Below are 26,822 nucleotides of genomic sequence, written 5' to 3' on the forward strand. Positions count from 1 at the left end.
GTAGCTTTGGAATCTGCTGCCCCACTTACACATACCAAAGCTCGAAAAATCAACAGACAGCCCTGGCACACCAGCCTGACCAAAGAACTGAGGAGAGCTTCCAGGGCTGCTGAGCGCAGATGGAAAAGATCCCACTCCAACGAGCACTTCATCGCATTCAAACAGTCCCTCACTACTTTCAAGACCACACTCACCACAGCTAAACAAACCTACTTCTCATCTCTCATATCCTCCCTGTATCACAACCCTAAACAGTTATTCAACACCTTCAATTCTCTCCTCCGTCCTCCAGCACCTCCTCCCTCCCCACTTATCTCAGCTGAAGACTTTGCCTCATTTTTCAAGCAGAAGATTGATAACATCAGAGACAGTTTTGGTCAACAACCCCCAGAGCCCTTCCTCCCGACTTCCCAGCCCTCCGCCTCCAAAACCAACTTCTCCACCATTACAGAAGATGAACTCTCCACTCTACTCTCAAGATCGCATCTCACCACCTGTGCACTTGACCCACTCCCATCCCACTTCATCCCAAACCTCACCACAGTCTTCATCCCAACCCTAACCCATCTCTTCAACCTATCACTAACAACTGGTGTTTTCCCCTCAAGCTTTAAACATGCCTCCATCACACCTATCCTCAAAAAGCCTTCTCTTGACCCATCCTCTGTATCTAGCTATCGCCCTATATCACTTCTCCCCTATGCCTCCAAACTACTGGAACAACACGTCTACCTTGAACTGTCCTCCCATCTCACTTCTTGCTCCCTCTTTGACCGCTTACAATCTGGCTTCCGGTCACACCACTCCACTGAAACTGCCCTAAGGTCACCAATGACCTCTTAACCGCCAAGAGCAAGCGACACTACTCTGTCCTCCTCCTCCTGGACCTGTCGGCTGCCTTAGACACAGTGGACCATTCCCTATTATTACAGACCCTCTCATCCCTTGGCATCACAGACTTGGCCCTATCCTGGATCTCATCATACCTAACAGACCGGACATTCAGCGTCTCCCACTCACACACCACCTCGTCACCTCGCCCACTATCTGTTGGAGTCCCGCAAGGTTCAGTTCTAGGGCCCCTGCTCTTCTCCATTTACACTTTTGGCCTGGGACAGCTCATAGAATCTCACGGTTTTCAGTATCATCTCTATGTTGGTGACACACAGATCTACATCTCTGGACCAGATATCACCTCCCTACTAACCAGAATCCCTCAATGTCTGTCCCCTATTTCATCCTTCCTCTCCGCTAGATTTCTGAAACTTCACATGGACAAAACAGAATTCATCATCTTCCCCCCATCTCATGCGACCCCCCCCAACGAACCTATCCATTACAGTAAATGGCTGCCCACTCTCCCCAGTCCCTCAAGCTCGCTGCCTCGGGGTAATCCTTGATGCTGATCTCTCCTTCAAACCACATATCCAAGACCTTTCCACTTCCTGCTGACTTCAACTCAAAAATATTTCACAAATCCGTACATTCCTCAACCAAGAATCTGCAAAACCCCTAGTTCATGCCCTCATCATCTCTCGCCTTGACTACTGCAACCTCCTGCTGTGTGGCCTCCCCTCTAACACTCTCGCACCCCTCCAATCTATTCTAAACTCTGCTGCCCGACTAATCCACCTGTCCCCCCGCTATTCCCCGGCCTCTCCCCTCTGTCAATCCCTTCACTGGCTCCCTATTGCCCAGAGACTCCAGTACAAAACCCTAACCATGACGTACAAAGCCATCCACAACCTGTCTCCTCCATACATCTGTGACCTCGTCTCCCACGCAACCTCCGATCCTCACAAGATCTCCTTCTCTACTCCCCTCTTATCTCCTCTTCCCACAATCGTATACAAGATTTCTCTCGCGTATCACCCCTACTCTGGAACCCTCTACCACAACACAACAGACTCTCGACTACCATCGAAACCTTCAAAAAGAGCCTGAAGACCCACATCTTCCGACAAGCCTACAACTTGCAGTAACCACCGATCGACCAAACCGCTGCATGACCAGCTCTATCCTCGCCTACTGTATTCTCACCCATCCCTTGTAGATTGTAAGCCTTCATGGGCAGGGTCCTCTCTCATCCTGTACCAGTTATGACTTGTATTGTTTAAGATTATTGAACTTGTTTTTATTATGTATACCCCTCCTCACATGTAAAGCGCCATGGAATAAATGGCGCTATAACAATAAATAATAATAATAATGTTTCAGCGTTATTAGGGAGCACAAACATAAGAGCCACCTTCACAGAATGCAGCCTTAGTGCTGCAGAAGGTGGCTCTTTTACTTAAAAATGCCCAGGGTTGGTGACTGCTTCCGTTTAAAACTAGAGAATGTCAGTGTGGTTAAGCAGGGGGAGCAAACCCTGGAGGATTTTACGGGGATCTACAGCAAGTTATATTCCTCACAGGTACAGCAGGTGGAAGGGGCGATGGGTAGGTTTCTAGGGGCAGCTAAATTACCTAAATTGAGTACTGAAGATAGGGACTGGTTGGATGAGCCACTTTCAGCAAAGGAATTGAGAGAGGCTTTGGCATCCATGGCAGGGGACAGGGCTCCGGGGACTGACCGCATCCCCGCTGAAGTATACAAAAACCTCAATGAGGATCTGATGACTAAGCCACTAGGGGTATTTAATGAGTCATTGGAGAGGGGAGTATTGCCTGCATCTATAAGGGAGGCCATTATTGTGGATGAAAAGCTGAAAAGGATTCGCAGCTACTGGAGTCATATAGACCTAGATGTACATAAAGCCTTTGACAGCGTGGAATGGAATTACCTCTGGTCGGTGCTGGGTCACTGTGGGTTTGGGCCAGTGTTTATCTCGTGGGTGAAATTACTATACTCCTCTCCAACGGCTAAAATTAAAGTGAATAATAAATTGACAGAAAGTTTTGAGCTGTGTAGAGGTATGAGACAGGGGTGTCTGAGGTCCCCATTGCTTTTTGCCCTGGCGGTGGAGCCATTAGCTGCTGCAATAAGAAGGTAGCAGAAAGTGAAAGGGTTTTTGTATGGGAAAATGGAGGAGAAGGTAGCTCTATATGTGGACGATATCCTGCTTTTCTTGGAAAATCCTGGGGAGACCCTAAGCAATGTCGTGACACTAATTGAGGGTTTTGAGCGAATTTCGGGACTGATTATTAATTGGGATAAATTGTGTGTTTTGCTGATAGAGGGAGAATATGACTGTACCAGGGAAGCGGAAGTACACACCAAATTAAAGGTGGTTCAAAAATTTACGTATTTGGGGATCCATATAGCTTTCCCATCAATAGTAAAAGATAGAATGTTAAAAATAATAAAACAAATAAAAAATATGGTTATTTTCACCTTCCGACGGAACCCAATCTCAGCGGTGCTCCCGGTACGTTCTGTTTCCAGGGAAGCTTTGCGCTAAGGACCTTTGTGATATCATGGTCGCGTGACTGCGACGTCATCTCAGATGATTCGTGCAATGCATCCCTGGGAACGGAAGCTGCCGCGTGCACCGCCGAGGAGATCGGAGGCCGTCGGAAGGTGAGAATAACCATATTTTTTATTTTAATTCTTTTTTTTTTTTTTTACAGGAATATGGTACCCGGCCTGGAGGAGAGTCTCCTCTCCTCCAGACTGGGTACCATCCGCACATGAAGCGCTCACTTTACGCATAGCAATGGGCATGGGCATAGCAATCCTATGGCGGCAGAATCGCTGCGATTCTGCAGAAATAATGAATATACTGCGAATTTTACCGCTATGTGATTCTGCACTGGGAAAATCTGCAGCATGGGCACAGCAACTGCGGAAACCCATAGGATTACATGGGAATGCGTTTTTAAGTTTCCGCTGCGACAAAAAACGCTGCAGAAACGCATAAAAAAAAGCAACGTAGGCACACGGCCTTACACATGATGGAATACATATAATCTCATAACAAAATAGCATAATAATCAGCCACCCAGCGTCCTGACTCGCCTCACCCACTTGAGCCCCCTCAAGACCCCCTTCCTCTCACATTCATCCCACCATGACATGCCTACATTTAATCAAGCTAATAAATTGGCTCCCCGCTTACAAAACAAGTTTGCAGGCAGGACCAGGAAGTGTCCGAGTGAAATGCAAGGTGGGCACTAGGACCACACGTGCTTGCCCTGAGCCAATACGAGCTTGCATAGAGTGAAGCAAACTGCAGCCTGGCAGAAGCTCCTCAGGTCACTCAGCACTAGAGTGCAGGAGGGACTCCTGCAATTGCCCACTGTGCTAGCCAGCGTGCAGGGTCTCCATCAGACAGGAGCAGGCATTTTGCAGTTTTCCTCCTGTGCTGTGTTCTGCCTCATCACAGAAGTGGCAGTGCCTCCCACTGTGCCCAGTCATGTGACGGGGCATGGGGCAACGACCCCTTTGCCCCCCAGTAGCTGTGCTACTGACTGGATGAAATTATTAATGGTGTTAAAAAGATCCCAAATAGTAATTAAATGTCACCAAAAATGTACCACAAAATAGTGTGATTTAAATAAACAGCTCGTCTTGGAAACAATAAGACCTAATACAGCTGTGCTGGCAGAAAAGTGTAAAAATTAAGTCTCTAAAAAAATGGTGCCATAAAACAAAAGGTTTTATTTTTTAATATGTAATATGTATTCGAAAACAGTGCCACTCTCAGCTCAACATGCGGAAAGCATATGCTGCCAAGCGTATAGTCACGCTGTTTTTTAACCACACATTTGTGACTCTGTTGAGGGCTAAGTCTGAATCATGTTAGTTAACGAAAAAGAAAAAAGATTTTGTCTGAATTGGACAACAAATAAAAATAAAAATGTTTTGTAATTAATACATTGCCCAGGTCCTTAATGTGTCAATGGCTCATTTTCACAGCCACCAACTATTGTGGAGGCAATCACTAGTCTTACCCTCAAGTTGTATCTCAGAATGTGGAAGCCAGGAAAACTTTGCTTCCTCAGGAAGATTCCACTGTTCTCTTTCATGTCGAGATGCACCTTTCACAATCTGAAATATATCAATTATTACATTTTATGCAAGTAAATTGTAATTAGACATGGTCACACACATCTATATTATTGGATCAACACTATTGGTATTTGAATCATACTAGTGGTTCAGTAATTGATCAAAGAACAATACCCTTTTATGCACTTTTAATACAGTTGCTTTAGACCTACAAGGGTATATACACACACGACGTCTTTTAAATGACGGAGTACCTGTCAAGTTTGTCAAAAAGAAGATGCTCCAGGGAAATGCCGACGGCGTTATTCCTGAAGCATTGTTTCTGGCATCTTCACTGTTGGTTTTTGCGCTGACTTTTTCTTACTTCATGTATTCAAGCGCGCTTTAAAAACCCATCTGTTCAAACAAGCCTACCACATCAACTACTCAGTAAACTAACTTTGCCCTGTTCCCTCCTTCCAAATATTATTCTCAATCTGCACCCTACTATTCATCTGTCTCCACACCCTCCATGCACATGATAACTGCACTTGATACTTGACTATTGCACTTAAACACACACTGATGACCGGATCATGCAGCTTTATATGAAAATCCCTATTTATTATAATTGCCAGACCTGAAATAACAAGCACTTTTCACCTATTGTGTCCCCCCATTTCCTTGTAGATTGTAAGCTTGCGAGCAGGGACCTCACCCCTAATGTCACTGTTTAGATTGTCTTAACTTGTACTGAATTTATTGTCTGTACATGTCCCCGCTTAATTAAGTGCTGCAGAATATGTTGGCGCTATATAAATAAAAATTATATTATTATTATGTATAACATAGTGAGTGCCTTCCAAGTAGAAGCATCCCAAAGAATGATCAAGTCACTTCTTTTAATCGTTTCAAGCTTTAAAAGCTGCAAATCGATGCAGCAACATCAGTAACATTTACTATAGCACAGTTACTAGAATACAAAGACAAAAGCAATTCTCCCAAATTATTACCACAGTACAAATGTCCAACAAGACAGCTCCATGAGCAGTGTGTACTCTACATATGGTGCTCCCATGAAGGCCATAAACACATAATCACACAGCAAATTAAAGTTTTGGGAAAAATTTGCTTAACCTGGCAAATTCAACTGATTTGATTATTTCAAATGTATCCAACCATTTTTAATCTTTCAATTTTAACACAAACACAACCAGGCTTGGACTGGCTCATAGGGTAACATGGGAATACCCACAGTGGGCCCCTGTGAAGATCTGGTCTCCCAGCCCCACTGTATGGGTAGTACATGGAATAATTAACTTGATTCACTCTGTAGAGAAAAAAGCAGCATCTCATCATTCATTCACCAAACTACACAATTTATTATTATGTAGACATATAGATAGATTTGTGAATTAGGATAGTGCAATATTTGCAAGCAGGAGAAAAGCAGGTGTCCCCCTCCCCCCGAAAGTCAATGTTACTGGTGGGCCCTTGGCACCCCAGTCCAAAACTGGACACAGCCTTAGCAATACCAAAGTGCCCTCCAATTATATGGCTACGGTTAAACATATGGTATTCCGTGGTAACCAACAGTCTGTTTAATAAACTTTTTCATGCATTCTAAAATTTAAAAAAGCAGTCCAAAAGTGAACCCTCTTAGTTATTTGTGATAAGGCGGACTGTTCCATGCAAAACATTAACAAAAACACCATCAGATTAAGCCAGAGTGATCTGCTGAATATTTCTTAACGCCTTCTGGATGTAAACCTGATTGGTAAAACAGATATGCAAAAAAATAAATAAGAAATTGTGATATGCACACTTTGTGCTGTAGAAGACATGATGTTGCGACAGTAGCAGTTAAATATCTGGATTTGAGGGAATTTTCCTTTGCTTTGTTAAAAAACAATTATCCCCATTTCACAAAAATGATGTCACTAGCATCTATTCTGAGTTTTTGCATTTCTTGTGCAACGTAAACACACTGTCTCGGACACGTATTTCAGAATTTCTTTTCTGCAAAAACTATTATGCTCTTCTGGTTTTGCTTTCTAGTGCACAATTAATGAAGAAAAAAAATGTGTAATAATTCAAATCCAGGCTACACCATATCCACTGATCAATCACACAGTTCTGGCACCTATGCTTAAGGTAATTATTCGTGCACTCATACTCTTTTCTTCAGCACTGCAGATATTGAACACAATACTGTCTGGAGCATTTGTCTAATGTTTTAGGGCTTCGTCTTCATTTATCTATTGTGGAGCTGAAAGATCTACCGCATTCTCACTATTATCAGTCCCTTCCCAACCAGATAATTTTCCATTTTTGCGCTTTTCTTTTTTGGGGGTAGATAAGATATTTTGGTCCTCTCATTACTTTTTTTGTGTTGTTGCGGTGGCCGAAAATCCCTATTTCTGGTGTGTGTTTTTTCAGTCACAGGTGTGGCGACAATGCAAATTCAGTCGCCAATCTGTGTTTAGAGATCAGTGGCTGTAATCACGCCCCTGGCACTAACTTACAACAGCTCAGCTTTAGGGCCAGCTGCCAGACAGTGTGTTTTTCCTCTATTGCGCAGCTGAAAGATCTAACACATTCTCATTATTCTCAACCTCTTCCCGTCCTTGCGATTTTCCATTCTTGTGCTTTCGTTTTTTCCTCCCCTTTTTCCAAGAGCCATAACTTTTTTATTTTTCTGTCGACAGAGCCATGTGACGTCTTGTTTATTGCAGGCCAGATGTGCTTTTGAATTACGGTACACCATGCAACTTATGTGATATACTGGAAAACGGGAAAAAAAATCCAAGTGTGGCTAAAATAACGTAAAAAACTCAATTCCGCAATTCGTTTTGGGTTTTATATTTATAGCTTTCATTTTACAGTAAAAATGACCTGGCAATATGATTCTCCAGGTCAGTAAAATTACACAGGTAGAAAACATAAAATAAAAACTAAGTGGTAAAAAAAATCAGAAATTTGTAAAAAAAAATAAATAAAAATTTAGCTTGCGTCACCATTTTCCGAGAGCAATTAACATTTTCAATCTTTGAGATATGGACCTTTATGAGATAGATAGATATAGCTATAGATGGATAGATAGATATAGCTAGATATAGCTATAGATAGATATATCTATCTATTGCTATTAGCTACCGTATATACTCGAGTATAAGCCGACCCGAGTATAAGCCGACTCCCCTAATTTTGCCACAAAAAACTGCAAAAACTTATTGACTCGAGTAGAAGCCTAGAGTGGAAATGCAGCAGCTACTGGTAAATTTCAAAAATAAAAATAGATGCTCCATACCGTTCATTATTGCCCCATAAGATGCTCCATATAAAGCTGTGCCACATATAATGCTCTGCACCGTTCATTATGGCCCCATAGATGCTCCACATAAAGCTGTGCCATATGGAATGCTCTATACCGTTTATTATGGCCCCATAGATGCTCCATATACAACTGTGCTATATACAATGCTCTGCACCATTCATTATGGCCCCATAGATGCTCCACATAAAGCTGTGCCATATGGGATGCTCTATACCGTTCATTATAGCCCCATAGATGCTCCATAGAAAGCTGTGCCATATATATATATTGCTCTGCACTGTTGATTATGGCCCCATAGATGCTCCTTATAAAGCTGTGCCATATATGCTCTGCACCGTTAAGTATGGCCCCATAGATGCTCCTTATAAAGCTGTGCCCCATATATATTGCTCTGCACCGTTGATTATGGCCCCATAGATGCTCCTTATAAAGCTGTGCCCCATATATATATATGCTCTGCACCGTTGATTATGGCCCCATAGATGCTCCATAGAAAGATGTGCCATATATAATGCTCTGCACCGTTGATTATGGCCCCATAGATGCTCCTTATAAAGCTGTGCCCCATATAATGCTCTGCACCGTTGATTATGGCCCCATAGATGCTCCTTATAAAGCTGTGCCCCATATATATATATATATATATATATGCTCTGCACCTTTGATTATGGCCCCATAGATGCTCCTTATAAAGCTGTACCATATATAATGCTCTGCACCGTTCTTTATTGCCCCATAGATGCTCCTTATATAAAGCTGTGCCATATATAATGCTGCTGGTGCTGAAATTAAAAAAAAAAAAATCACATACTCACCTCTCTTCCACAGGACGCCGGCGCTTTCAATAATTACCTGCTCCTCGTGTGGCTCCGTCTCCAGCACTGACGCTCAGCAGAGGGCGCGCACTGACTACGTCACCGCGCCCTCTAACCTGAGCGTCACTGCTAGAGGACGCTGGAGACGGAGCCGCACCGGAGCAGGTAAATATAGCGCAGCGCTGCGCTCCCCGTATACTTACCTGCTCCTGGCGCGGTCCCTGCAGTCCCTGGCTTCCCCGGCGCTGCAGCTTCTTCCTGTAATTGAGCGGTCACAGTTACCGATCATTTACAGCAATGAATATGTGGCTCCTCCTCTATGGGAGGTGGAGCCGCATATTCATTTCTGTAATGAGCGGTGCCATGCGACCACTCAGTACAGGAAGAATCTGCAGCGCCGGGGAAGCCAGGGACTGCAGGGACCGCGCCGCAGCAGGTAAGTATAATTACACAGCCCCCACTCCCCTTCCCCTGCCGACCTCCCGGTATATGACTCGAGTATAAGCCGAGAGGGGGACTTTCAGCCCAAAAAAATGGGCTGAAAATCTCGGCTTTATCGGAAAATTGAGCAATTTTTTTTAGCAAAGTTTGGAATTTTTTTTCACCACTTAGATAAAAAATAACCTAGACATTTTAGGTGTCTATGAACTCGTAATGACTTGGAGAATCATAATGGTTGGTCAGTTTTAGCATTTAGTGAACCTAGCAAAAAAGCCAAACAAAAAACAAGTGTGGGATTGCACTTATTTTGCAATTTCACAGCACTTGGAATTTTTTTCTCATTTTCTAGTACACGACATGCTAAAACCAATGATGTTGTTCAAAAGTACAACTTGTTTAGCAAAAAATAAGCCCTCACACGGCCATATTGATGGAAAAATAAAAAAGTTATGGTTCTGGGAAAGAGGGGAGCGAAAAACGAACATGGAAAAACGGAAAATCCCAAGGTCATGAAGGGGTTAAATGCAGTATCTGTTTAATTATTTTTTTTTTAAATGGTGTGGGCTTCCCTGCAATTTTCTGCACCAGACAGGGAAAGCCAGCAACTGGAGGCCGATATTATAGCCTGGGAAGCAGGAAATACCCATGGATCTTCCCAGGCTATGAGTATCAGCCCGCAGCTGTATACATAGCCTTTACTGGCTACTAAAATAGAGGACCCCCCCAAAAAATGACGTGGGGTCCCCCTATTATAGCCAGAAAAGGCTATGCAGACAGCTGCCGGCTGATATTCATAGCCTAAGGAAGGGGCCACGGATATAGGCCACCCCCTGGCTACAAACACCAGCCCACAGCAACCCCCAGAAATGGCGCATCTCTAAGATGCGCCAATTCCGGCACTTAGCCTATCTCTTCTCACTTACCTGTAGCGGTGGCATATGGGGTAATAAGGGGTTAATGTCACCTTTGGAAGGTGACATTAAGCCGGATTAGTAATGGAGAGGTATCAATAAGACACTTATCCATTATTAATCCTATAGTTTGTAAAGGGTTAAATACACACATACAATACACACAATCAACACACACATACATGCAGAATAAAGTTGTTGGGTTTTTTTTGCGACCGGCAAATATGATATAATCCAATTCTAATTTAATTCTCATCAAACCCATTTGATCATATATACTGTACGCAGAAACGTACATTTAGGCAAGTAGGTCAATGTGTATAAGTAGCTTAGCATGGTAAATGTACAATACACACATTTATTTATGGGCTGGCTCTCATTTCAGTATCTCTGTACTTTCTGGTGGCTCCTTATTCTTAATGTTGTGGTATGTAGACAATCCTGATGTAGTTGTGCATACTAAAACTTGCAGCACAATGGAAATAAAAACCCTCTTCCACAAAACAATATTAATAAACACTTATCTGGAGTTGTGCCCAAAATACAACTGATCAGCGCAGGTGCTGGGAGTCAGACCCCAATAATCTACTACTAGCACCCTGTTAGAGGCTATACATTTTAAAGACCCAGATAACCATTACAAAGGTGTGTTCATTGTATCAAAACCAAGTAAGATAGGGTTAAATCCTGACTCTACAGGGTTTGATTAGAGCAGATGTCAAGTTCAAACACACAGGAGGCAAAAATAAATAACTTGGACAAAGTCACTGTCCAACCAGTATACAGTATAATGGGCCCACACAGTCATCCATAGAGAATAATGGGCATCACATAGTCCTCAAAACAGTATAATTGCCTAACACAGCATTCCATACAGTATAATGGGCACCACATAGTCCCCCATACAGTACTCCATGCAGAATAATAGCCCTCATAGGGGTGGTGGTTCTGTCGCGGACCAAATATAAATCACCCTGACAGCCAGATTTGGCCCATGGGCCAGAGTTTGACATGTGTGGATTAGAGGCACCTGTGTAACTTTTTACCAGAAGCAGGAAGGAGGTTTACTTGGTGTGCAGCATGCTGGGGAACTGAGCTGCAGAGTACCGTTTGTTGAAGACTAAACTGAGCGAGGTGAAGTGCCAGGATTGCCATGCGGGTGAGGGACTGGAGTACAGTCATGGCCAAAAGTATTGACACCCCTGCAATTCTGTCAGATAATACTTATTTTCTTCCTGAAAATGATTGAAAACACAAATTATTTGGTATTATTATCTTCATTTAATTTGTCTTAAATGAAAAACACAAAAAGTATTGTTCTAAAGCCAAATTGGATATAATTCTACACCAAACATAAAAAAGGGGGTGGACAAAAGTATTGGCACTGTTCGAAAAATCATGTGATGCTTCTCTAATTTGTGTAATTAACAGCACCTGTATCTTACCTGTGGCACCAAACAGGCAATAACTAAATCACACTTGCAGCCAGTTGACATGGATTAAAGTTGACAACCTCTGTCCTGTGTCCTTGTGTGTACCACATTGAGCATGGAGAAAAGAAAGACCAAAGAACTGTCTGAGGACTTGAGAAACCAAATTGTGAGGAAGCATGAGCAATCTCAAGGCTACAAGTCCATCTCCAAAGACCTGAATGTTCCTGTGTCTACCATGTGCAGTGTCATCAAGAAGTGTAAAGCCCATGGCACTGTGGCTAACCTCCCTAGATGTGGATGGAAAAGAAAAATTGACAAGAGATTTCAACGCAAGATTGTGCGGATGTTGGATAAAGAACCTCGACTAACATCCAAACAAGTTCAAGCTGCCCTGCAGTCCGAGGGTACAACAGTGTCAACCCGTACTATCCGTTGGCATCTGAATGAAAAGGGACTGTATGGTAGGAGACCCAGGAAGACCCCAATTCTTACACCGAGACATAAAAAAAGCCAGGCTAGAGTTTGCCAAAACTTACCTGAAAAAGCCTAAAACATTTTGGAAGAATGTTCTCTGGTCAGATGAGACAAAATTAGAGCATTTTGGGCAAAGGCATCAAAACAGAGTTTACAGGAGAAAAAAAAGAGGCATTCAAAGAAAAGAATATGGTCCCTACAGTCAAACATGGCGGAGGTTCCCTGATGTTTTAGGGTTGCTTTGCTGCCTTTGGCACTGGACTGCTTGACCGTGTGCATGGCATTATGAAGTCTGAAGACTACCAACAAATTTTGCAGCATAATGTAGGGCCCAGTGTGAGAAAGCTGGGTCTCCCTCAGAGGTCATGGGTCTTCCAGCAGGACAATGACCCAAAACACACTTCAAAAAGCACTAGAAAATGGTTTGAGAGAAAGCACTGGAGACTTCTAAGGTGGCCAGCAATGAGTCCACACCTGAATCCCATAGAACACCTGTGGAGAGATCTAAAAATGGCAGTTTGGAGAAGGCACCCTTCAAATATCAGGGACCTGGAGCAGTTTTGCCAAAGAAGAATGGTCTAAAATTCCAGCAGAGCTTTGTAAGAAACTCATTGATGGTTACCGGAAGCGGTTGGTCGCAGTTATTTTGGCTAAAGGTTGTGCAACCAAGTATTAGGCTGAGGGTGCCAATACTTTTGTCTGGCCCATTTTTGGAGTTTTGTGTAAAATGATCAATGTTTTGCTTTTTGCTTCATTCTCTTTTGTGTTTTTTCATTTAAGACAAATTAAATGAAGATAATAATACCAAATCATTTGTGTTTGCAATCATTTTCAGGAAGAAAATGAGTATTATCTGACAGAATTGCAGGGGTGTCAATACTTTTGGCCATGACTGTATGTGGCTGTGAGGAGAGGTGGAGACAGCTGGACATTTATCTGAAAGGGTGAGCCCGCATGTGCCTGTATATGAACTGCAAAAGCAGTAGTGGTAGCAACAGCAGCAGACGTAGTGATGGCAACTGCAGATGACTCTCTTGGCGGAAACTGTCCAGGGCAGAGAGACTGCACTTTCTGCCAGCCAAAGGGATGGTATTCGTGTGACGCAAACAGCACAGGAGGTATTGCTGAAAATGACTCTGGAGGATGTTGTCAAGGCTTTGCTGACAGTCTTTGAGAGGGCGACAGACACAAAGAAACTGCCTCATGAGCAATGGACAGAGGTCCAGGCGCTGTATCTTACAGGGGAACCACAGAAGGCATATTAAGAACTTGCTCTGCATGATGCCAATGAGTACGACAAGCCGAATGTCGATATTATGGCATGTTTGGGTGTAAACCTGGTAGTCAAACTCTGCCGCTACCAAGAGGACAAACCTTCCTGGTCTCAGATGTTCAACATGTTACACCTAGACTCCGGGAGTTTAGCGACCTTGGTAGGGGCCACACTTACAGATGTGCCAGTCATTAGGAAGGTGGTATTCCTGAAGATTAAAAAAAAACAAAAAACTTTCCAGTGGCCGTGGGCGACATTGACAGACTGTGGTTCTGTGACCCACAAAATGGGAGTGGTCATAAACGTTTCATATCCTATAATTGTCGGTCATGATTTTCTTTTTTTTGTATTTGTGGAGGAAAGAGATACTGCCTGGCAGCTCGGCTGACAACTAGGTTACAGTGATAAAGACTATCACATAACACGGCCAACAAGTTGTCATTGTCTGTATGGGGTCACAATAATGATGTGGAAGGATCTTCTAAAGTCAATATTCCTGAGCTGAAAGTGTCCAGGAAAAACTTTTGAACAACGTAACTTAGGGACTTGAGTCAAGAAAATAATGAGGAAAAAGTGAAAGTGAAAAAGGGTGAAGTGCCAGGGTGAAAAATGTTGCTTCCATAGAGCTGTAACTATTCCACAAAAATCTATGCTCCATGAGGTAAACAGAGCTCTTTCACTCCCAAGTCTCGCTGTGTGGCTAAGCATTACTGTACAGCCACATATGTGGTACTAGATGGTGGCCCGATTCTAACGCATCGGGTATTCTAGAATATGTATGTAGTTTACTTATGAAGTTTTCAGAATAATGCAATTTATACAAAGGATTCGGCCGGCCAGCCGCGACCAATTAGCGAAGCGTGGTTCAAATTCCGCGCCAATTCGCGGGCGTAGTATATTGCCCAGCCACGTAGTAAATAGCACAGACACATAGTATATAGCACAGACACGTAATATATTGCCCAGCCACGTAAAATATTGCACAGACACGTAGTATATAACACAGCCACGTAGTATATAGCACAGCCACGTAGTATATTGCCCAGCCATATAGTATATAGCACAGACCACGTAGTAAATAGCATAGACACGTAGTACAGTGCCGGCAAAAAAAATCTTTACATTTGCGCAGCAAAAAAAAACTTTACATATAAAATTCACATCATAATTTCACTTTTTAAAAGTGTACACAACGGGGGAGATAATAAAAAACTGTCTAATATTAAAGCTGGCTTTGTTGCAAATATCAACCAATCAACGCTCAGTTTTCCCTTCTCTGGTAAAGCGAAAGCTGCCCTCTGATTGGTTGCTATGTGCAGCTCAGCCGGTTTTGCTATTTGGCAGTCTTGTAAAGATTTTTTTTTGCCGGCACTGTATATTGCCCAGCCACGTAGTATATTGCCAAGCCGCGTAGTATATTGCCCAGCCGCGTAGTATATTGCCCAGCCACGTAGTATTTTGCCCAGCCAAGTAGTATATACACGTAGCAGACACGTAGTATATAGCACAGACACGTAGCATATAGCAGACACGTAGTATATTGCCCAGCCACTTAATATATTGCAGACACGTAGTATATTGCAGACACATAGTATATAGCACAGACACGTAGTATATTGCCCAGCTACGTAATATATTGCCCAGCCACGTAATATATACCACAGCCACGTAGTATATAGCACAGCCCACATAGTATATAGCACAGAGATGTAGTATATAACACAGCCCACGCAGTATCTAACACAGCCCACGTAGAATATAGCAATGTGGGCACCATATCCCTGTTTAAAAAACATAATTAAAATAAAAAATAGTTATATACTCACCTTCCGTCGGCCCCCCGGATCCAGCCCAGGCGTTTACCGATGCTCCTCGCGATGCTCCGGTCCCAAGAGTGCATTGCTGTCTCGCGAGATGATGACCTAGCGGTCTTCCGAGACCGCTAGGTCATCATCTCGCGAGACCGCAATGCATGGACCAGACCGTCGCGAGGAGCGGGAAAGGCATGGGCTGGATCTGGGGGCCGACAGAAGGCAAGTATATAATGATTTTTTTTTTTTATTATTTTTAACATTATATCTTTTTACTATTGATGCTGCATAGGCAGCATCAATATAATAATAATAATTTTATTTATATAGCGCCAACATATTCCGCAGCGCTTTACAAATTATAGAGGGGACTTGTACAGACAATAGACATTACAGCATAACAGAAATCACAGTTCAAAATAGATACCAAGAGGAATGAGGGCCCTGATCGCAAGCTTACAAACTATGAGGAAAAGGGGAGACACGAGAGGTGGATGGTAACAATTGCTTTAGTTATTCGGACCAGCCATAGTGTAAGGCTTGGGTGTTCATGTAAAGCTGCATGAACCAGTTAACTGCCCAAGTATGTAATATATAGACACAGAGGGCTATTAACTGCATAAAGTGTATGAGAACATGATACGAGGGACTTTTTTTTTTTTTTTTTATGATAGGCCACACCGGGATCATTAGGTTAATGTGTTGAGGCGGTAGGCCAATCTGAACAAATGAGTTTTTAGGGCACGCTTAAAACTGTGTGGATTGGGGATTAATCGTATTAACCTGGGTAGTGCATTCCAAAGAATCGGCGCAGCTCGTGTAAAGTCTTGGAGACGGGAATGGGAGGTTCTGATTATTGAGGATGCTAACCTGAGGTCATCAGCGGAGCGGAGGGCACGGGTAGTGTGGTAGACTGAGACCAGAGAGGAGATGTAGGGTGGTGCTGAGCCATGGAGTGCTTTGTGGATGAGGGTAGTAGATTTGTACTGGATTCTGGAGTGGATGGGTAGCCAGTGTAATGACTGGCACAAGGTAGAGGCATCGGTGTAACGGTTGGTGAGGAATATGATCCTGGCTGCAGCATTCAGGACAGATTGGAGCGGGGAGAGTTTGGTAAGAGGGAGGCCGATTAGTAGAGAGTTACAATAGTCCATCAATAGTAAAAAAGTTGGTCACACAGGGTTAATAGAAGCGTTAACCGAGTGCGTTACACCGCGGCATAACGCGGTCCGCTAACGCTGCCAATAACCCTGTGTGAGCGCTGACTGGAGGGGAGTATTGAGCGGGCACTGATCGCAGGGGAGTAGGGAGCGGCAATTTCGCTGCCCGCACTGTGCCCGTCGCTGATTGGTCGTGGCCGTTTGACCACGACCAATCAGCGACTTGGGATTTCCGTGACAGACAGACAGACGGAAGTAAGTGACCCTTAGACAATTATATAGTAGATTGCCACTGTCAGCAGAAAATGTGACAAATTTTGTTGCCAGTTTTATCCACTTTCCTTTGTGAAATGTAAAATCTTCGGATAAAAGTAATTTTGGTAAAATTTTAATATTTTTTATTCACCGCCCAATGGTATAAAATTCTGTGACACACCCATGGAGTCAATATGATCACTGCACCCTTAGATGAATACATTCATAAGTGTAGTTTGTAACGTGGGGACACTTATTGGCTTTTGCGGTTCTGGCACCTCAGGGGTTCTTCCAGTGAGTTAGGGAACCTGCAAACCATAACAGCAAAATCTGCATTACAATATGGTGCTCCATCCCTCCTAAGCTTTGCATTATGCCTGAAAGAGTTTCTCGATTACATGTAGGGTATTGGCGCACTCTGGAGAAATTGCTAACAAACTATGAGGTCCAATTTATCTTACTATCCCTTATAAAAATTAAAAACTTGTTGCTAAAACTAAATTTTAGCGGTAAAAAGTAATTAATCTTTCTTCACTGCCCAATGGTATAAAATTCTGTGACACATGTGGTGTCAACATGATCACTGCACCCCTAGATGAATTCATGGGGAGGTGTAGTTTGTAAAATGAGGTAACTTATGGGGTGTTCTGCACCTCAGGGGTCTGCCAATGTGACAAGGCAACATCAAACTATTCAAACAAAATCTGAACTCCAATATTGCGTTTCTTCCCTTCTGAGCTTTGCACTGTGCCTTAAAAGGACTTTTCAACCATATATGGGATACATGTGTACTCAGGAAAAATTGCATAACAAATTCTACTGTTCATTTTCTCATATTACCCCTTTTTGAAAATGAAAAACTTGGGGCCAAAACAAAAATTTTACTGGAAAAAAAATGGTAATTTTCCATTGACTCAGCCCAATGTTATACAATTCTGTGAATTTCCTGAGGGTTAAAAATGCTCACTACACCCCTTCATGAATTCCTTGAAAGGTTAAGTTTCCAAAATGGCTTCACTTGTGGGGGTTTCTGCTGTTTTAGCCAATGTCACATTTGACAAGCAATCTATTCCAGACAAAATGGTGCTCCTTCCCTTCTGAATCCTGCCGTATCCCACATATGGAGCAACGTTATCCTCGGAATAAATTGCACAACAAATTGTGTAGTACAATTACTCCTGCTTCTCTTGTGAAAATGAAAAATTTGGGACTAAAGCAACATTTTTGAGGGAATTTTTTTTTCACGGCACAACATTATAACATTCTGTAATGCCCTTTGGGATTTTGGTGCTCATCATACCTCTAGATAAATTTGAGAGTGTAGTTTCTAAAACTAGGTCATTTGTGGGGTGGTTCCAGTTTCTAGACACATCAGGAGCTTGTTTGCAGAGCTCATGTAATATGGCATCCACTTTCTATTCCAGACAATTTTGTGCTCCGTAAGTCAAATGGTACTCCTTCCTTTCTGAGCACCTAAACAGTCGTTTTCCATCACATATGAGGTTTCGGCATACTCAGGAGAAAAAGCAAAAAAAAAAAGTCCTTGTGAAAATGCTAATTTTGGGGCTAAGGCAAATTTTTGTGAAAAAAAAAATAAATTTTTTTTCATTTTTTACCTCCACATTGCTAAGGCTATGTGCACACTTTGCGGATTAGCCTTAGGAATTTCTGGTGCGGATTCTGCCTCTCCTGGCAGAAAACGCAGCTGCGGATGTGACGCGTTTTTTGTTCGGATCCACAGCGTTTGGGCGTTTTTGCTGCGTTTTTTTTCGGATTTGCTGCGTTTTTTAGCCCTGCGGATTTCTATAATGGAATGGGTACAAAAACACTGAAGATTCCTAAAAAGAAGTGACATGCTACTTTTAAACCTGCAGCGTTTCCGCAGCAGATTTTCCTCAAAGTGTGCACACCTTTTTTTTCCTCATTGATTTACACTGTACTGTAAATCAATTGCGGATCTGCATCGTTTTTGCACCGCAAAAATCCGCAACGTGTGCACATAGCCTTAATTTCTGCAAAGCACCTAAAGGGTTAATACACTTCCTGAATGTGATTTTGAGCACTTTGAGAGGTGCAGTTTTTTAAAATAATGTCACTTGTTATTTTCTGTCACATAGGCCCCTCAAATTGACTTCAAATGTGACGTGGTCCCTAAAAAATTAGGTTTTGCAAATTTTGTTGGAAAAATTGATCAACTCTTAATTTTTTTTTGTTAGAAATGTTAAGTCTCAAAAATGATGCCCATGTAAAGTGGAAATGTGGTAAATGTTATTTATTAACCATTTTGTGTGCTACAACCATCTGGTTAAAGGGAATAAAAATTAAAAGTTTGCGAAACATTGTATTTTCGTTATCGAATTTATTATATATTCATTAAAAAAATTCCAAATCATATCAACTTAAATTTGGATTGACCAAGAAGGTGAAAACAGGTTTAGGGGTGAAGGTGTTAATACTTCTCTCCTTTCTACATACACAATATGTTCTCTGAGAAGATTGTGACACTCCCCATTACCTGTAGGGTGTTGCTACTTTTCTTGTTTCTTTTCACTTAAAATAAATAATATCTTATCCTGGTAGAAAACATAGTCATTGGTAGCTTTGTATACCACTTAGGAAATGCGCATGCAATGTCTTTTTCATATGGGACAGCTCCAAAACCTGCAGAAAAAGCACCCAGAAAGTGCTTAAATGAAAGATATGCCTTTTTGTGTAAAACCAATTTGCTCATATGCTCAGTCTTCTGAGCATCTCTTAACCGCTTCAGGTTTCCTAAGATGCAAAGTGGTTCAAAGAAGTGACTTGACCATTCTATAGGAGTTTTCTGGTCTGGAGACATACATACTATTCTTTACAATACAAGTCAATGGAAAAGTTCAAAGAATGCCCGGAATACACCAATAAAAAAGACCCTACTGAAAAGCTGCAGAGAAAAGCAGTGGTTGAAAAATTATTTAAAAAATGCTTAACTCCAGTATTTCCTAAAGCATTTTCCTCTTGAAAAGCCAGCCTGAAAAAAAACGTCATGTAAACATACAATAATATTTATTTCTAAGCTTGTTTTAAGATTTAACCAACCTCAAAATCTTAAAAAAACAAATTCACAAACCTGATAGAAGATATGAAAGTTCCTTTCTGAAACATTTTGATGCGCTATCCGTGTACTCTCTAGAAGGTAAGTCTGGATACTGGCACAAGTGATTTGTTGGAGGCTTTACAAAAGATTAAAAAACAAGCAGATTATTTCCCATGCAAAGGGTATATTGTGATATGAAAACATCTAAAAGTAAGTTTAGAGCAAGGAAATGGCTTATACAAGATCAGAACTTTGAGAACTTGCAAGCTTGGAAGTGCTGTACAATCCTGGGGCAGCATGTTATAGCTCAAAGCTAAGCAGAGTGATCAACGAATTGCAGGAAAAGATTTAGTGTGGCATCTTTTTTTTCACTTAAAATTCCTGCTTATTTTGTGCTTAGCAGTCAATGTGTGTCACCGCCTTCCTGGTATGCACACTTAAAGAAGAAATGCTGTCAATCACCGATTAGGACCGTCCTTTCGACTATTATGAGACAGAGTTGCAAATTAATAAACTACAATTTATCCTGAACCTTTGGTACAAAACTCGAGATCATTTTGCTCAGCCTTCTGTACCCTATCACATGCTGCCCATAGATTGCACAGCATTTCCAACCAGACAGGTTCCACTCACTGTTACACCTGCACTCAAGGATTATATATAACAAGTGGTTCACAGTAGACTATATCAACAACTGTAATATAAATATGGAAGATCTTTACTGATGCACGAGAAGACAATCAGTACATTCTTTAACTCAAGCAATTTCCCAAACATGTTTAGGTTTGAGCTTGAATTAAACTAAGTGAAAGTTTTAGGCTACATTCACACGCGGCGTACATCTGCATTTTTTCTGCAGGTGTCTGTGCCAAAATATGCAATAACAATCTTCTCTGATTATGGAGTTGAACATTTCCTTAGTACAGAAAAGCCTTAATCCTCACTTATAAATGCAACTGCTTTTTTACATGCATTTGTAGGTTCCTTAGATAAAAAAAAACCTACACAATTTAATAGGGTATTTAAACACACCACAGGCATTAGTTTTCATGAAATCACATCCACTTTGCTTTGGACAGCTAAATGCAGCAGATTTGCTGCGCAATAAAAAAGCAGCCACGAGCTACATAAAAACACTAGTTAGGAGTGTGGCCTTAAATCTGAAATCTGGTAAATCTCATTTATATTCAATAAACATAGCACAGTTCCCAATGAGCCTTGCTATCGATAAAAAAAAACAACTCAATTACTATTAATGTGACAGCTGGGGATGAGCGAATATACTCGTTACTTGAGATTTCCCGAGCGCGCTCAGGTGTCCTCCTGTGGATTCCCTAGCAACCAGGCAACCCCCACATGTACTTATGTAGATGTAAATCATTCAGCTGCGGCATAAAAACTAAATTTCCGAGCACTAAAAAATACTCGGAAGACACCCGAGTGTGCTCGGGAAATCTCGAGTAACGAGTACATTCGCTCATCACTAGTGACAGCACCATGTGAGAAAGGGGATCTGCCCTTCAAGGACAGGAAACCTACAGAATTAAAAGGGCGGCGCCTCTCCACCACCTCAGTTGTTCACAGAGCATGAGAGGACACTACGAAAGCGTTATATATACCTTGATTCTTCCTTCTACACACCGCGTGAATCAAACATTATGAAGGAACTGAAGTGATCACCATGTACCAGTGATGGGAGGGAATATAAGTGTGCTGTCATGGGTTTTGGAAAATCACATTACCCTTAAGTAGAGATGGGTGAACCCGAACGGTAAACTTTGGCGTCCGTACCGAATACCTATTGTTCGGGCATGGACCCTAAACACACTTTACCATTAAGTCTGTGTAACTGTTCTGGTTCGGCACCCCTGAACACCGAGTTTCTGTTGCGCTGTTCTGGACAGCCGTAAAATCATCACCGCAGGCAGACAGCCAAGGTTCCCATGTCATTGGTGTCAGCTGATGGGACGCCTGCTGCCACTAACAACAGTAAGAGCAGGAGCGGCTCATGGGAGTTATTCATCAGCCGCTGTAAATAATTTAAAATTAAATCCGGCATGGGTTCCCCTGTATTTCTGTTAACCAGCCAGGCAAAACTCACAGCTGGGGGCTGCAACCCTAATCTGTCATCTTCAGCTGGTTATCAAGAATACATTTTAAAACAAATGGCGTAAGGCCCCGCCCCCCCCTATTTTTTGACAACCAGCCTTGCTAAGCAGACAGTTGGGGGCAGGTATTGTCAGGCTAGTAAGGGCCATGGCTATCGCTCCCCCCCCCCGCCTAAAAATAGCAGCCCACAGCCGCCCAGAAAAGGCACAACTATTAGATGCGCTAATCATGGTGCTTTGCCCGGCTCTTCCCACTTGCCCAGTAGCGGTGGCAAGTGGGGTTCATATTTGTGGTGTTGATGTCACCTTTGTATTAGGTGACATGATGCCCAAGGATTAGTAATGGAGAGGCATCTATAAGACACCTCTCCATTACTAATCCTATAGTTATATGGTAAATAAAGACACAGCCAGAATAAAGTCTTTTATTTGAAATAAAACACTAACTTTTTTTCTTTAAAAATTACACACTTCTACTCACCCAACGCCTAATTCCACTGAATCCCTTGTCTCCTGTAATAAAACAAAAATAAAAAAACAACAATATCGCTCACCTGTCCGTCGTTCTGTCCCATGCCGTAATCCATGTCTGGGGGGAAATAAACAACTTTCAACCTGGACAGTGGCAAGATGCAGCTGTCTGGGATGAGAACCACTGGAAAATGAGCTGCAACCAGTGGTGACGTCATCAAGTTTACTGCCAGTCACTGAGGCTGCGTTTCCAACCAGGCTGAACTGCGGTGACTTTGCTGAGATCTTCGCCAGCACCGAGAAAGCCTCACGGGGCAGAGTTGAGATTACAGAGTTTATTGACAAAAATAAACTATAAACAATAATTTTTTAATGCGGATTCCTATTAACAAAAGTGTACATAAAGATACATGCAAAAGTTTTTAGACAGGTGTGGAAAAAACACTTTAAAAAAAATCAAAACTCCAAAATGATAACTTCTCTAGTTGTGGTAAATGGATTAAAAGCAGATGCAATGATAATTATTACTACAAGTTATATATTATTCAAAGCGTAATTGAATTACCTGTTCAACTGAAGCTGAATATATTTTCCGAACCGGCTGCTGTTCTTGTTCCTTAAGGTACAGGCATTACCTACACAAAAAAACACAACAGGAAATTAAAAACAGTGGCAGGATACCACTGCCTTAGGGTACCGTCACACTAAAACGATGCTGCAGCGATACAACAACGATGTCGATCGCTGCAGCGTCGCTGTTTGGTCGCTGGAGAGCTGTCACACAGACAGCTCTCCAGCGACCAACGATCCCGAAGTCCCTTGGTAACCAGGGTAAACATCGGGTTACTAAGCGCAGGGCCGCGCTTAGTAACCCGATGTTTACCCTGGTTACCAGCGTAAACGTAAAAAAAACCAAACATTACATACTTACATTCCGGTGTCTGTCCCCCGGCGCTGTGCTTCTCTGCACTGACAGTGAGCGCCGGACAGCCGGAAAGCAGAGCGGTGACGTCACCGCTGTACTTTACGGCTGGCCGGTGCTCACCAGTCAGTGCGGGAAGCTGAAGGTGAGGGACATGACCAGACACCGGGAATGTAAGTATGTAGTGTTTTTTTTTTTTAACTTTTACGATGGTAACCAGGGTAAATATCGGGTTACTAAGCGTGGCCCTGCGCTTAGTAACCCAATGTTTACCCTGGTTTCCAGTGAAGACATCGCTGAATCGGCGTCACACACGCCGATTCAGCGATGTCAGCGGGAGATCCAGCGACGAAATAAAGTTTCAAACGATCTGCTACGACGTACGATTCTCAGCGGGGTCCCTGATCGCAGTAGCGTGTCAGACACAGCGAGATCGTGCCGTCCTAGCGACCAAAGTGCCACTGTGTGACGGTACCCTTACCCTATGTCTGTGCTTAGTAGCAGGAAATAAGAGCTGTCAATGTTTGCAGTGGCTCTATTAAAGCCTTACATACTGTGGTCAAAAGTGTCTGTGACATGTAAGGATTTTGACAGAGGTAGATCACTCTGCCTGGCTCCCTGCAATGACTATTTAAAAAATAAATAAATAAAAAATATATGTTATGTATATATATATATATATATATATATATATATATATATATATATATATATATATATATATATATATATATATATATAAATAATTAGATATATAGAGTGGGTATGGAGGGTATTCAGACCCCTTTAAATTTTTCACTCTTTGTTTCATTGCAGCCATTTGGTAAATTCAAAAAAGTTAATTTTTTTCTCATTAACCCCTTCACCCCAAAGCCTGTTTTCACCTAAGTGACAGGGCCAATTTTTACAATTCTGACCACTGTCACTTTATGAGGTCATAACTCTGAAACGCTTCAACGGATCCTGGTGATTCTGACACTGTTTTCTCGTGACATATTGTACTTCATGATAGTGGTAAAACTTCTTCGATATGACTTGCATTTATTTGTGAAAAAAACAAAAATTTGTCGGAAATTATGAAAATTTAGCAATTTTCAAACTCTTAGTATTTATGCCCTTAAATTAGAGAGTTATATCACATAATATAGTTAATAAACAACATTTCCCACATGTCTGCTTTACATCAGCACAATTTTGGAAACATAACTTTTTTTTGTTAGGACGTTATAAGGGTTAAAAGTTGACCAACGATTTCTCATTTTTGCAACAAAATTTGCAAAACCATTTTTTTACGGACCACCTCACACTTGAAGTGACTTTGAGGGGTCTATATGACAGAAAATGCCCAAAAGTGACACCATTCTAAAAACTGCACCCCTCAAGGTACTCAAAACCACATTCAAAAAGTTTATTAACCCTTTAGGTGCTTCACAGGAATTTTTTGAATGTTTAAAAAAATTGAACATTTAACTTTTTTTTCACAAAATTTTTTACTTCAGGTCCAATTTGTTTCATTTTACCAAGGGTAACAGGAGAAATTGGACCACAAAATTCGTTGTACAATTTGTCCTGAGTACGCCGATACCCCATATGTGGGGGTAAACCACTGTTTGGGCACATGGCAGAGCTCGGAAGGGAAGGAGCGCCATTTGACTTTTCAATGCAAGATTTGCTGGAATGGAGATCGGAGCCCATGTCACGATTGGAGAGCCCCTGATGTGCCTAAACAGTGGAAACCCCCACAAGTGACACCATTTTGGAAAGTAGACCCCCTAAGGAACTAATCTAGATGTGTGGTGAGCACTTTGAACCTCCAAGTGCTTCACAGAAGTTTATAATGAAGAGCCGTAAAAAAAATTTTTTTATTAATTTTCACAAAAAATGATCTTTTTGCCCCAAATGTTTTATTTTCCCAAGGGTAAAAGGATAAATTGGACCCCAAAAGTTGTTGTGCAATTTGTCCTGAGTACGTCGATACTTCATATATGGGGATAAACCACTGTTTGAGCGCATGGCAGAGCTCGGAAGGGAAGGAGCGCCATTTGAAATGCAGACTTAGATGGATTGGTCTGCAGGCGTCATGTTGCATTTGCAGAGCCCCTGATGTACCTAAACAGTAGAAACCCCCCACAAGTGACCCCATATTGGAAACTAGACCCCCCAAGGAACTTATCTAGATGTGTTGTGAGAGCTTTGAACCAACAAGTGTTTCACTACAGTTTATAACGCAGAGCCGTGAAAATAAAAAATATTTTTTTTTCCACGAAAATGATATTTTATCCCCTATGTTTTTATTTTCCCAAGGGTAACAGGACAAATTGGACCCCAAAAGTTTTTGTCCAACTTGTCCTGAGAACGCTGATACCCCATATGTTGGGGGGAACCACTGTTTGGGTGCACGGCAGAGCTCGGAAGGGAAGGAGCGCCATTTGAAATGCAGACTTAGATGGATTGGTCTGTAGGCGTCATGTTGCATTTGCAGAGCCCCTGATGTACCTAAACAGTAGAAACCCCCCACAAGTGACCCCATATTGGAAACTAGACCCCCCAAGGAACTTATCTAGATGTGTTGTGAGAGCTTTGAACCAACAAGTGTTTCACTACAGTTTATAACGCAGAGCCGTGAAAATAAAAAATATTTTTTTTTCCACGAAAATGATATTTTATCCCCTATGTTTTTATTTTCCCAAGGGTAACAGGACAAATTGGACCCCAAAAGTTGTTGTCCAACTTGTCCTGAGAACGCTGATACCCCATATGTTGGGGGGAACCACTGTTTGGGCACACAGGAGAACTCGGAAGGGAAGGAGCCCTGTTTTACTTTTTCAAAGCAGAATTGGCTGGAATTGAGATCGGACGCCATGTCGCGTTTGGAGAGCCCCTGATGTGCCTAAACAGTGGAAACCCCCAATTATAACTGAAATCCTAACCCCAACCCTAACCCTAGCCCTAACCCTAACCCTAGCCCTAACCCTAACCCTAGCCCTAACCCTAGCACTAATGGGAAAATGGAAATAAATACATTTTTTTACATTTTATTATTTTTCCCTAACTAAGGGGGTGATGAAGGGGGGTTTGATTTACTTTTATAGCGTTTTTTTGGCGGATTTTTATGATTGGCAGCTGTCACACACTAAAAGACGCTTTTTATTGCAAAAAATAGTTTTTGCATCACCACATTTTGAGAGCTATAATTTATCCATATTTTGGCCCACAGAGTCATATGAGGTCTTGTTTTTTGCGGGACGAGTTGACGTTTTTATTGGTAACATTTTCGGGCAGATGACATTTTTTGATCGCTTTTTATTCCGATTTTTGGGAGGCGGAATGAACAAAAACCAGCAATTCCTGAATTTCTTTTAGGGGGGGCGTTTATACCGTTCCACGTGTGGTAAAATGGATA

The 26,822-nt window shown here is 42.1% G+C and overlaps 1 protein-coding gene across 3 annotated transcripts in view; it reads right to left on the reverse strand.

Moving 5' to 3' along the window:
- MYO19 (myosin XIX) overlaps positions 1–26,822 on the reverse strand; it is a 411,745-nt gene that overhangs the window by 265,192 nt on the left and 119,731 nt on the right. For all 3 annotated transcript variants that reach the window (XM_069756629.1, XM_069756628.1, XM_069756627.1), the window contains 3 exons: positions 23,063–23,132; positions 19,952–20,054; positions 4,896–4,992 (listed from right to left, as the gene is read on the reverse strand). In XM_069756629.1, the coding sequence (XP_069612730.1) occupies positions 4,896–4,992; positions 19,952–20,054; positions 23,063–23,132 (270 nt within the window). The remainder of the gene's footprint in view (positions 1–4,895; positions 4,993–19,951; positions 20,055–23,062; positions 23,133–26,822) is intronic.

Source organism: Ranitomeya imitator, chromosome 3, assembly GCF_032444005.1.
Source record: "Ranitomeya imitator isolate aRanImi1 chromosome 3, aRanImi1.pri, whole genome shotgun sequence".
NCBI classification, from domain to species: domain Eukaryota; kingdom Metazoa; phylum Chordata; class Amphibia; order Anura; family Dendrobatidae; genus Ranitomeya; species Ranitomeya imitator.